The 13,977-nt window shown below is 38.1% G+C and overlaps 1 protein-coding gene across 1 annotated transcript in view; it reads left to right on the forward strand.

Moving 5' to 3' along the window:
* Positions 1-13,977, forward strand: part of TUSC3 (tumor suppressor candidate 3) — a 114,316-nt gene that overhangs the window by 40,477 nt on the left and 59,862 nt on the right. The window contains exons 3-4 of the mRNA XM_045821385.1: positions 8,372-8,489; positions 12,479-12,619. Coding sequence (XP_045677341.1) covers positions 8,372-8,489; positions 12,479-12,619 — 259 coding nt within the window. The remainder of the gene's footprint in view (positions 1-8,371; positions 8,490-12,478; positions 12,620-13,977) is intronic.

Raw genomic sequence — 13,977 nt, forward strand, 5'->3', positions numbered from 1 at the left:
AATTTTTGTGTAGCTGTATTAATATTGAAGATGGGGGAAAATAAGCAACAGTTTTCAGCATATTATGCTTTATTATTTCAAGAAAGTAAAAATACTACTAAAATGCAAAAAAAATGATTTGTGCAGTGAATAGAGAAGGAGCTGTGACTGATCAAACATGTCAAGAGTGGTTTGTGAAGTTTCCTGCTGGACATTTTTCACTGGACGATGCTCCAAATCAAGATATTAACTTTTTTAAAGATTTTATTTATTTATTTTTAGAGAGTGAAGGGAGGGAGAAAGAGAGAGAGAGAGAAACATCCATGTGCAGTTGCTGGGGCTCATGGCCTGTAACCCATGCATGTTCTCTGACTGGGAATCAAACCTGCAACACTTTGGTTCGCAGCCCGCGCTCAATCCACTGAGCTACACCAGCCAGGGCTTCAAGACATTAATTAAGAAGAATCAACATTATACCAGTCGAGAGACAGCCAGCATACTCAAAATATCCAAATCAAGCATTGAAAATCCTTTGCACCATCTTGGTTATGTTAATTGCTTTGATGTTTGGGTTACACATAAGTTATACGAGAAATAAACCTTCTTGACCATATTTCTGCATGCGATTCTCTGCTTAAATGTAATGAAAACATTCAGTTTTTAAAACAAATTGTAAAGGGCAATGAAAATTGGATACTTTACAATAATGTGAAATGGAAGAGATTGTGGGACAGTGAAATGAACTACCACCAACCACACCAGTCTGGTCTTCATGCAAAGAGGGGGATGTGTATATGGTGGGATCAGAAGGGAGTCCTCTGTTGTGGGCTCCTTCTGGAAAACCCAAAGGTAATTCCAACAAGTACTGTTTCCAATTAGAGCAACCGAAAGCAGCACTCAACAAAAAGCATCCAGAATTAGTCAACAGAAAATGCCTCATCTTCCATCAGGATAGTGCAAGACCGCATATTTCTTTGATGACCAAGCAAAAACTGTTACAGCTTGGCTGGGAAGTTCTGATTCACCTGCTGTACTCACCAGGCATTGCGCCTTTGCATTTCCATTTATTTCAGGCTTTACAAAATTCTTTTATTGGAAAAAAATTCAATTGCCTGGAAGACTGCAAGAGGCACCTGGAACAGTTCTTTGCTCAGAAGATAAAAAGTTTTGAGCAGATGTAATTACAAAGTTGCATGAAAGATGGCGGAAGGTAGTGGAACAAAATAGTGAATATGTTTTTCAGTAAAGTTTTGGTGAATATAAAGGATGTGTCTTTTTTTTACTTAAAAGCTGAACAAACTCTTTGGCCACTTTCTATATATGAGTATAGAAAGCATACTTTGGAATTTTGGTATAAATCTGTCACTTTATAGGAAGTTTGATTAACATTAAAAGGCAAACTATAGTTCTTAAAAATCTCTTCAAGGGCATTACAGATAAAAATCACATTCTTTATGGGAATATATGAAATATATACAACTACAAATGAGTTAGTAATCCGTTTTAGTTTTACATAACCTTTAAAATTGATTATGATATAAATGTTATAGCATTTGGATTAAGTGATATTTTTTTCTTGTTCCCATAATAAAAAATTGGGAAGATTTAATGGAACAGATGTAGCAGGGCTGTGCCTGCAGTTACTGCCTAAGCCTCCCTGGGTGTACCGGCGCGACTTGACTGCCCTCTGCAGGCTGCAGGTGAACATGTTAGACTGGTCCCCGAGGTCATAAAATGAGGCCTCTCATATTCTTGTGAACTACCAAGACAGAAAATGATTTTTTTTAGTAAACAATGCTGGAAAATTACTTATACGACTGAAATATTTGGAGCATTTGTGGTTTTCAGGTTTCAATTTTATTGTAGATAGTGGCAAAGTCTGAAGTGTGCTTATCAGCACCAGTGATGTCTGCTCATTGGTCCAAGCTGACATTGACATGTGCGAGGATCCCACGAATTTCTTATGTGTCACTAGTTAGGATTCTTCTATCTCCTGTTAACCATTAAGAAGCTGGTCTCAGAGGTCATAAGGATAATGGGGCTAACTTTAGAGAACAGAGTTTGTTATTGGGGCATATTCTTTCTAATGGGTCTTTTATACTTTCAGTAGATGTCATCAGCATTGGAATTTGTATTTCTCAGGCTCATTGAATTATTTTTAATGACAAGTCTGTTCAGTGATCCTATTGCTTGGCTCCCCTGAAATTCTCTATTCCAGCTAGCTACATTCCTAAGTAGAAGAAACTTATGTAGAAAATTTTGCTGGTTAATTTGGTCCTTTAGATTCTAGAGGAGAGAATATAAGAAATAGGTCATATCCTCATTTACAGTCTGTTTAAATACCTTCATGTGTTTTCCCAAGTTCAGCATTATAGTAACGTTCTAAGTGGTTTGCAAACATTCATTTTCTCTCCCTCCAGTATATTGTACACATTGTTGCCAGATATGGCTTTCTCAATTAGCATTTTGCATAATTCATTTTCTTCAAAACACTCATCATTTTTCAGTTTGCAGAATAAAGTCAGGGTCCTTTTTATCCTTCTACCAGAAGAGAGTTTCCAGACTCTTTTCTTGTTTTTTTAACATGAAACTTATATTCCATTATTTGAGCACATAATACATATTTCAGACTTGGTAGTCTTTGTTTATACCGATTTTTTTTTACCTTACTATTCTCTTTCTGTCGTTTCTTGCTTATAATTTTAGTCCTTCCACTGTTTCCTGAATATTTTTTACATTTTACATTCGCACATTACCCAGCTGCCCCGTGCACTGCGATCTCATCCTCCTGTCTGTGCCACGTCGTCCCTGTGAGCCGTGACCTTGTGGTAATATCTGTGTCTTACTTACATGTTCGTGTGTGTCTGTTCCTCTAACAAGCATCTTAAAGGTGGAGACGTGAGGTGTACGTTCTTATTATTGCAGCACATAGGAAAATGCTGAATGAATATTAAGATCCAGAGTCTGTTTTCGCATATGAAATTGACATTAACAACATGATGTTAGATGATGATTTAGTCATTACGACCTTTCATGTCACGACCACTATTCCTTTGACAGATAGCATTCATTCGCAATGGTACTTAGACGTAGAGTTTACTGTTTTGCTTCCTAAGACCACCAGTAAAGTAAAGCAAGTGGTCGTGTAAGAGACATTATCCTGGGACTTAAAAACAAACAAGTGGGCGTTTAGTCAGACTCTCCTGAGTTCTGAGTCTCTTCATTCAGTGGTATTCAGCTACAGGGTATAAATGATACATTGACTATATAGGAAAGTACGTTACTCGTCATCACATCGGCATCATCAAACCTTTATTAAGTGCCTATTCTGTACCAGGTCCTAGCCACTGAACAGCCAGGGTGTAAACATAGAATGCATAAACAGTGCAGACGCATGCATGCAATGAGCAGCACTGCGCAGAGATGGGGTTTCATGTCAGATACCTGCCTCAGCCGGTATGGTAGAGATAGACATTTGAGTGACTTCTGAAGGAGAGGCAGATTTTGAGCAAGCTTTTGAAAGGAGGGAGGGCATTTTAAGCAAAGGATTTAATGCTTAAAGAATGACCATGGGATGTCAGAAAACAGAGGCCCTTGTAATGTGGTTTGTTGGTAGATACGGAGACAGTGGAGGTCAGCTGCAGCCAGGGTGGGGAGGATCTTGTCCCGTGTTCTGCCTGTTGTGTTCATGATGTCGCTCTTGGGAGACTTTGTAGGGTTTTGGAATAGAGGATAAAGTGATTGTTGGGAAGTTAAGCTGAAAAAGCTTTAGCTCAGTTTGTTCATTAGATTCCACATATGAGTGAAATGATTTGTCATTCTCTGACTGGCTTATTTCACTTAGCACAATGTATTCCTGGTCCATCCATGCTGTTTCAAAGGGTAAAATTTTCTTCTTCTTCTCTTTTTATGGCCAAGTACTACTCCATTGCGTAAATGCACCATAGCTACTTATCCACTCGTCTACTGATGCACATTTGTGCTGTTTCCAGATCTTGGCGATTGTAAATAACACTGCAGTGAACCTAGGGGTGCCTGTGTTCTTTCAGATTAGTGGTTCGAGGTTTTTGGTTGGAAGGTATATTGATGCAGTTGCTATGGAAAGCAGCATGGAGTTACTTCAAAAAACTAAAAATGGAACCACTTTGCCACCCAGCAGTTTCACTGCTGGGAACTTATCCAAAGAAAATCAATATTGTTTATCACATTTTATTATTTTCTTCAGAGTACTTATCTGAAATTTTGTGTTTATTTGTGTGAGGCCCCTCCTTCTTGCTGACATTTATTCTCCTTGAGATCAGGGACCTTGCACTTATCGTTCACACCTGCACTCCTTGACACGTTGTTGGCACTAACGTATGTTTGTGGAGTGAATCAATGAGTGCATAAATGTATACTTAGTAGGGACTAGTAGGCCTGTGCTGGGTTCTAACACATAAGAGAAAAAAATTCAACATTATCTCTGTTTTCTGCCATTCCATTAGATACTATACATATATGGTGAATACTAAAATTTGATTCTTTTCTTCATGTATATTTTTCCAAATGAGGCATTTTTATTTCTTAAAATGTCTTCACAAAAGAATGCCAGCTTTTGCTGATTTGCTATTTCCCTAGGTTACACTTAAAAAATTTAAAAAATTGTGTAAAAAATTTTATGTAAAATATTCTTATGTGTAAAAATACACCATTTTCTTAATTGGACTGCCATGCTCTAAACATTTTTTAACGCAGCATCGGTCTCTGAGGAGCTGTGACCATACCATCTAAGTAGATCCACCTTATGTTCTGTGATACCATTCCATGTATTTGCTTCCTCAGTGTATATTTTAGCTTTTAATTATTTTTCTGTATTATTTGGTTGTTTGTTATGTCTTCCACTATAAAGGAGCAGAGGTCTCCTTAGGAGCAGAGACCTTGGAGATTAGCTCTCTTCTTACTATTAGCTGCTCAGTAAATACTTTTTCAGTGAATTATAATGAATTAAATCGTATTTAACCACCGAAGCTTTAAAAGTTTGTAGCTATTTTTATTGAACATATTCTAAAAATACACCACGTAACTTTCTGCCTACTGAGTGCAGTGGTCCTGAGCTCATCCTCACGGTGATCAGTTTTTACACTATGCTCTAATAAAACGATGTCCTTAGGTCTTGTCTTTGTGCTAAATGACCTCAGATTACAGCCCTGTTTGTATTTAGCCCTTTTTAATATCTATACTTTAATCCCGGCAATGTTATGTGCCCCTTGCTAATGACAAAAGGGCCCACAATGAACAACTACTTTGTGAAGCCCTTGCCTTCACCTGTGATCTTGGCCACGGCTGCCACTGTCACCTCTTTGGTTGTCTTCTCCTGGTGATGTTTCATCGCTCTAAGTGTTCTTCTCATAGCGCTGTCTCATACACACTCCTGTTCACTTCATACACGCAAAGACTTGATCATTACATTTCTTAACAGGTAAGGATTTAGCTCATCTCAACCCTCCTTTATAGCTTTTTAGTTTTTCTTTTATTATTGTAACAGTAAATAGCATCTTCTGTTTGTTGTCCATCAGCTGTAAACTATATGTTTTGATTCTCTGATTGGCAACGTGAAGAGTAGCAGGTACACCCTTCCCCATCACCTGTCCTTTGTCCTCTTTGCCCACCAAGACCTGCTCTCGTGCTTCTTTATTGTCCCAGTTGTCGGCATTTACCTTCTGTGCCGGAGCTGTCGATACATCTGTGCTCCGTGTTAGGTTAATTTGGAATGAGGAACGGTAATAAGCAGCATTTTCATGATTTCTGCATACATAGCATTGACTGCAAAGCAGTAGGTTGTGATTGTTTTTCTTCCACGGTGCCATTGTTTATGATCTCTGTCCCACTCAAAAGAAAATGTTCAAGATCATTCTTTTTCATCTTCAATCAATGAAAATTGATACATTTTAATTTGCTTCATATTTAGACCTTGCATTTTATGTTGATTTCCTAGTTTTTCTTGCCGTGGGACCAGGTATCTTACTTGCTGTACTCTTAAATTTTTCCAGCTCCTTTTGATTAGAGTGATTGCTTAGAATCTATTCTCTTCGTCTCGAAGCCCAAATGAAGTCCTGCTCTCATTTGTACTTCACAGCTTCATAGTTGGATCATGGCTTTCTTACACATCTTCTGCCCTTCCTGCCTTACCGTACTGCTGGGTGCCCTTTTCCCTGTCTTACAGAGCCTCTATCATAGTCTTGGGTTTTCTTATATTTTTATTCATATTACCTGTTTGTTTATCAATTATATCCTAAGGTAATCTCACATTCCTATGTTTCGTAGAAAATATTTATCTCAAACTGGATTGTCTTGATAACAGAATTCTAGATGGAAAATTACACACCTTCAAAACAGTAAAGGAACTGATCTGTTATCTGCCAGTATCTACTGTTGCCACGACCAGTCCAGTCCCCTTCTTGTTGTCAGCCTTCGCTACGTATTGTTTTTCTTTGAAGACTTTTAGGATCTTCTTAACCATAATATTTTGAAATATTACAATACATCTAGGTGTTGATCTTTTCTTATTCCTTTTATTTAGAACCTGGAAAATAATTTTAATTTGAAGGCTGAGACTCTTTGAATTGTGTTATGTCTCCAGAAATATTTCCTTCACTTTGTCTCTCTTCTCTCTCTGGGTCTCCTTCTGTTTGAAAATTTCACTTATTGGATTAAATCGCTAGGTCCCTTTTTCTCCCTTACCACCAATATAGTCCTTCTATATGATTTTTTGTTCTGTGAATTTAATGAACTCTATCTTCTTATATTGATATAATTCGAATACTCGTATTTAAAATTTGTAAGTGCTCTCTTTTCTTTGTTCCCTTTTTGCATGACGTTGTGTGTGTGTGTGTGTGTGTGAGAATACATTTGGGAGTAGCAGCACTCCTGCACGTCCTCGCTGGTGTGCCAAGGACGCAGAGCGTCGTGTGAGCAAGGACAAGCCTTTAGTGAGATCATGTCTCCCACTGAACATAGCACAAGTTTGTCATCACTCACTCTACAAACGGGAAGTCCCTCAAACGTAAGTGTTCCTCTCTGGTAACGCAGTCAGTGGAGTGTGCAGGCAGCCACGAAGGAACCTTGGTGTCACCCTGTGAGACTTGGGGGCACAGGGAATCGATGCAAACGAGCATGAAGTAATAATGTCCTTTGTCTCTGACCCAGGAGTCTCGTGTCTTCTGCCCGCATCCATGACACAGTAACAGGCTTGCTTGTTCACAAGATAAAATCTCAGACCCAGCATCTTTGCTCTCCTGATCCAGTATTTTTCCTGGCTTTGTCCTGCAGTTCCCTTTGAGGGTGTAGCTTTCTCCATCAAAGTTTTTACACTAACTTATTTTCTAGATATTCTTAAAATCTCTTATCTGCTGCTGACTTTTACTTCAAGTAGTTTTGTTATTGTGGAAGTATACTTTTTTATTCTTTACTTCCATTTTTAGAAGAGGGACTCCCCCAAACTCCTGTGAATAATCAGCTACTACTGCACGGAAGAAGAACTCTGTCGTTTTATTAATGTTTGAGAAGTTGCTTACTGTTTCTCTGTTTTCATTACTGTGCTTACGTCATTCCAAACAGTTTCACTGTTCCTATTCCATCTCTACACCTAGATATACAGCTTTCTTATTGGGAAGTCAATAAAGTATCCAACAGAAATTTATTTAAAATAAATGAAACTGTGCTCTTAGGAGGAGGGCTTGTTTGTACTGTTTGTTTCTTTGTGCCGTTTTGCTTACTTTTAGGTTTGAATGTAAATGTATTTTTAGATAAACGGAATATATAAAAGTGCAGTTTAACCATATTTGCAATTTTAAAATATGTTCTCGTGATTATTGTTTCTGGGTTAAATTGAATTGCAAATATTCTTTTAAAAGCTCTGTGCCTCTTACTAAAATTATCAGAGGATTTAAATATATATATATATATATATATACACACACACACACACACACGCATGCACATATGTATATGAGATGCTGCAAAAAAGATTTTATCCTCTAGAATGAGAGTTGTTGAGCTTTCAAGTGCCAGGATGGGCTTTGGCCCATGCCATTTCAGTTACAACCCGTCCGCTCTGCCCTTGTGTAGCAAAAAAGCACCAGGAAAAAATGTAAATGAATCATTGTGGTTCTGTAGAAGTAAACTTTTATTTATGAACTACAAAATTGGGATTTTTTTATAGTTTTCCCATGTCATGGTATATTTCACTTTTTAAAATTTTCTACAACCATTTAAAAATATTTGAAAAAGCTATTCTTAGTTTACTTTCCATTATAACAACTGGCCAACTCCTTCCCTAGAATTAACATGTTGAACAGCGTTTTTAGTGCTGGAATACTGACACGTTTCCACTCTGCTCCGTCCTCCTTACCAGGCAAGCCAATGAAGAATATCAAATCCTGGCTAACTCCTGGCGCTATTCGTCTGCCTTTTGCAACAAACTCTTCTTCAGCATGGTGGACTATGATGAGGGGACCGATGTTTTTCAACAGGTAAAAGCAATATTCTGTTTTTCTAATATATTTAAGAGTTGGTTATGTTGATACCTTTTGGCTTGTCAGATAAAAATACCATTTATTGAATAAGTTAAATACAACAGTAGGTTTAATAAATTATTTGATATGATTAAAATGCAACTATTTATTTTTATCATTGAATAGTGTTTGCCATTAGTGAGGACGGTAAACACATTTAACTTTTGCATTGTGGAGGAAGTGTGTTTTTTCAGCATTCAGTGGCCAGTTTACCTGCATTAACCTTACATGTATTTTGATATTTAATTGTATGTGGTTAAGGTAGTATTGTGCAGAAATTTATGAAATTTTATATTAAAGTCAATGTAAGGTTTTACTTAATCTTCACTTCTCCCTATATGGGAGATAGATAATTTTACATATAAAATATTAGGTATTTTTAAAAAATGTTTGTTCTCTGTCGTGGAATGAATTATATCCCTCCCAAATTCATATGTTGAAGCCCTAGCCCTAATAATGACCGTTTTCGGAGATAGGGACCTTAAGGAGGTTAGATGACGTTGTAAGGGTGGAACCCTAACCCCCTCCTTCAGCTGGTGTGGAAGGAGGACACCGCTTCCTAGATGTGATTTCTCGGAAGAGCTCCGAGGGGTGTATGTGCCCAGAGGACCGAGGGCCATGTGAGGGCAAACAGAAGAAGGTGGCCCTCTTCAGACCAGCGAGAGAGGGCTGACCAGCAGCAGACCCTCCTGGAACCTGATCTTAGATGCTCAGCCTCCAAAACTGTGAGGAGATAAGTTTCTATCCTTTGCGCCACCCACCTGTGGTGTTCTGTTACAGCAGCCTGGGCAGGCTGACACGTTGTCATTTGCAGTCATGTATCAGTGCCTCCCAAATGTAAAGCTTACTGCACCACCAGGCATCATTGATTAGTTTGGGTATCTTGGTCTATTTGATTTTTCTCAACATATGACACTCTCTGGCATAATGCTTTACTGGGTCATGGAAAAGCATTTAGTTCTGTAAAGAATCTAGCCCACTAACAGTAAATGTGTCATTAGTGAGTATTTTTGCGTATTTGCTTCCAGATTGATTATATGTTCATTTTTGCCAATTTCTAGTTGAGTAAGATAAATTCCCTCTTTTGCCTTCACTACCCTTTACCCTCAGTCTTTCTTTTAGTATTTTTTTACTTATTTCGTCCTCCAAAAATTTATTTTGCATTTTGAGGATGTTTATTTCTGTTCATCTATTCAGCAAATATTATTGAGTACCTTCTCTCCTATAGGAGCAATGAATGGCAAGAAAAGCATACACAATTCTTCCCCATGAGGAGCTTACAGACTGGGGTGCTAATAATGATAGTAATAATAATACCATGAATATAAAGAAAAACACATACATAAACATGTAACTTCAAATAACCTTATAAAGGAAAACCACAGTACTGTAAGAACTGAGTAGTCTTTCCTGTAATTTATAAGTCTCTACAGAATCTCCGAATTGGTTTTAGAGGTCATCAGATGCAAGTGCTATTCATTCTGTATGTGTGAATCCTCTCTGCTATGTTAGGAACTAGTCATCCAGACCCAAGCTGACAGCTAGAGCAGGAGCCCCACCTCTGTGCTGGCCAGGCTGTAAACTAGACGAAGAAAGTAGGTTGGATTAGTTTCACTTTGTTATGGTATTTTTATTTATGTACATACTTAGTGTATTAGACACATTAGTTCTTCATTTGCACAAGTATGTAAATATTCTGTCTCCTATATTTATTACAAAAGCTTAGTTTTCTTAAGAAAATAAATCTTTCATGGAACCACTCATGTTTCACTTTTCTCCTAACTATGGTAAGAAATAAAACTGGCAAAGCGCCATGCAACTGACCCTTGTCTCACTGTTGAGGATACACTTGGGTGTGCGTGGGGGACCGCGGCACGCTGGAGGGACAAGCTTGACCTCCGCGAGCGATGTGGCTCAGTTCTAGGTGGAAGAAACGCAAGCCACGTGCAGATAGATCTGTTTTTCAAGAGGAGATCCAAATACGAGTTTCTGTATGAAATTTCTCTCTAAGATATGGGGAATTAATTCAGATTAAACAAAACTGGGGGACCAGGTAGCCCTGTCTTTGTGCTCGTACGGGCTGTAGCCTGCCAGTGTACAAGCGTACGGCTGCACTGTTAGATGCGGTCGCTGAAACCTTTTCTATGCTTTAAACACCTTCTAAAGTTTGGCACAGATAGTCAAGATTGTTTTTAATTGAAAAATCTTCTCAGGTTAATTCCGACTCAGCAGAATCACGAGTGTAGAACTGCTTTGTCTCTTCCAAACCTTGCCCTCGGCTCAGCAACAAGAGTTTTCCTTTTCAAATGCAGAAATGCATAAAAGTTAGAGCAGTTCATGATTTTTATGGGGAATTATAACCCACAAAAATGGAAAAGTATGTATTTTGTTTTACTTGAGACCCACTAAAAGATGTTCAGGTCTTGTGTTTTCTCTCATTAACTATTGAATCACATTTTGTTGAAGTCCTCTCTCCACACTGATGTTCTAAAGCACTGCCAGCAATACTGTGGTGTCAGAATACGGCATTAATAACAAGTGCGGAGATTTCGCAATTCCTGGCACTTTGGGGACTCGCTGGTTAAGCACTTGGATTACACATGACTCCCGTGTGATGGCCAAGGCTAAGCGCCCAACACCAGGCCAGGGAGTTAACGAACACGGTGTGTGAGAAGGCGCTCTGGACCAGAATCAGCCCCAGGTTGCCCCCTGCTGTGTTGTGCCCTTGGAGGATTTGTATGTTTTAATTAAGATGAAAGCTCAATGACATGATTGTCTTTAGTTCTAAAATTCTAGGATGTTAAACCTGAGTATGAGTGTTCTGACCGCTCACTGCAGGGACTTCTTCCCTTGAAACCTTACATTTACGCGTGGGCTGTAGCTGTCCCTGGAGCACCTGTCTGTCAGGGACTCACGCGTGAACAAGGCCTGCAGTGGGAGAACACACCGGGGAGAAAGGAAGTGACTCTTGTCCCACTTAAAAGATGTTAAAATGTCCATCTCGTGCAAGCCCACTGCTGATACTGCTCTGGCCTTACCTCGATGCCAGCCGTGGTCTAGCATATGCTGACCTTGCTTTCTATGGGAAATGCTAAACTACAGTTCACATCAGGGCCAAAAATGTTTTGGCTTCTAATTTCATAATTCCTGGGCAGCAAGAAGTTTATTTTTGCAGTTTACTTCTCAATGTAAGTTAATCTGATACTTGTTTTTAGATATCATATTCTCAATAAGCAGCATTTATACTATTGCTAGTACTCTGTTCATATACTTTTCAAATAGAAATTACCTTTAGAAAATAATAGTGAGATATAACCATTTCAAGACAGTTGAGTTAATAGATGATTGAACAGAAAAAGATTATCATTGTGAATTTCTGTGACAGTTGGGTAAATTCAAGTTGTTTAGGGCCAAAATGTTGGCTTCTGTTATAGTTATCATTTTTAAACAGTTTGTCAAGTTTAACAGAGAAGTCAATCTACCGCTAATTTGTTTGAAATTAAGACCATCGTGTATTGATATTGTTCATTCAACGCCAGTACTTTTTCTTGAATAACTGCTCAAGGAGCGGAATAGTGCATGCACTGCCAAATCACAATATTTCTATTTTGCACTTTAAATTACTTCATTCTTTACTTTAATTACAGACTTCAAGATAGAAAAGGGATGAAATGGCTGATAAAATACAGAGGATACCACTGAGAATATGAATGATGTATGTTAAATGTGAAGGTTCAGCAAACAGCCAGATTTATAAGTTCTTTCTTATTCAGTAGTGCATTAAGGTGAATAAAACAGTAATTAAGTTCTGAAAAACACTTGAGTTTTCATAATAAATTCTATCTTCCCGAGACTGATGCAGAAAAAAATAAAAGGTGAGATTAGGGATAAAAAAAGATCGCTGGGCTGATGTTATATTCAGTGTTTTCTCGCCTCGTGTTTTACAGCTGAACATGAACTCCGCTCCCACGTTCATGCACTTTCCTCCCAAAGGCAGACCTAAGCGAGCTGACACTTTTGACCTGCAGAGAATCGGATTTGCTGCTGAACAGCTAGCGAAGTGGATTGCTGACAGGACGGATGTTCATGTATGTTTTTATTCCCCACGGTTTTAATAGTCGGCTAATTAGTTTGGTTGGTTAGAGCATTGTACTAAGGCCGCAGGATTTTTTAAATTCCTCTATGCAGCATTTTTCCTTGCTTAGAGAAAACTGTCTGATAGCTATATGGCGTAAGCTAAACAAACTCTGGCTGAGTTAGGTGAATTTAAATGGTTTTTAGAACAATGATATTTTAAGAACCATTAAACAGTATGTGAGTTAGGCACAAACTAATTTCAGAGGGTGAAAAATATGCTGAATATTTCTCAGTGGTATTAACAATCAAAGGAATTCAATTAAAAAGCAGGATGTATAATTTTTATCTATCTTTTGGGCAATTAAAAATGGGATAACACTCCCTTCTCATGAGCTGAGAAGATGCCACATTTATTATTCTCGAGACTATAAATTGGTATAACTAAAAGTAGGTGTCATATGTTTATGGAATTTATCTAAAGGATATAATTGAGGGTGATTGAAATTATTTAGCCATAGAACTTTTTTTAAAGAGGAAGTCACTTTATTCTTTTTTAAATTAGATTTATTGGAGTAACCTTGGTTAATAATCTCATGTAAGTTTTAGGTGTACAGCTCTATAAACCTTGTTTGTATACTGCATCTTGTGCTCCCCACCTAAAGGGCAGACTCCTCTGTTGCCTTATATGTGACCCTCTTGCTCTTCTTCATCCCACCCTGCTCCCTTTCTGGCAACAACCATACTGGTGTCTGTGTCTGTGAGTCTGTTTGTTTGTTCCTTTCTGTTTCACACCCCACATAGGAGTAAAATCGTGTGGTTCTGTCCTTTTCTGTTGACTTGTTTTACTTACCATGATACAGATACTCATCTGTTTGTCACAAATGGCAATAATTAATCCTTCTTATGACTAAGTAGTATTCCATTGTATATAGGTACCACATTCTGTTCATCCCATCATCAGTCATTGTTTCCATGACTTTGCTCTTGTGAATAATGCTGCAATGAGCATAGGGGTGCATGTGTCTTTATGAATAAATATTTTCAGTTTTTGTTTCTTCAGGTAGATAACCGAGAAGAGAGATTGCTGGGTCACATGGTAACTCTTACTAATTTTTTAGGAACCTCTGGACTATTTTCCACAGAGGCTATGTCAGTTTACATTCTCATCACAGTGAATAAGGGTTTCCTTTTTCCACACCCTCTCCAGTGCTTGTTATTTCTTGTCTTGACAATAGTCATTCTAACAGGTGCAAAGTGGTATCTCAGTGCGGTTTTGATTTTCATTTCCCTTATAGCTAGTGAAGTTGTACATCTTTTCATCAGGAGTGTTGAGCATCTGTTGGTCATCTGTATGTCTTCTTGGGAAAAG

The sequence above is a fragment of the Phyllostomus hastatus genome, unplaced genomic scaffold (genome assembly GCF_019186645.2).
Source record: "Phyllostomus hastatus isolate PE091 unplaced genomic scaffold, TTU_PhHast_1.1 phas_scaffold_46, whole genome shotgun sequence".
Taxonomy (NCBI): domain Eukaryota; kingdom Metazoa; phylum Chordata; class Mammalia; order Chiroptera; family Phyllostomidae; genus Phyllostomus; species Phyllostomus hastatus.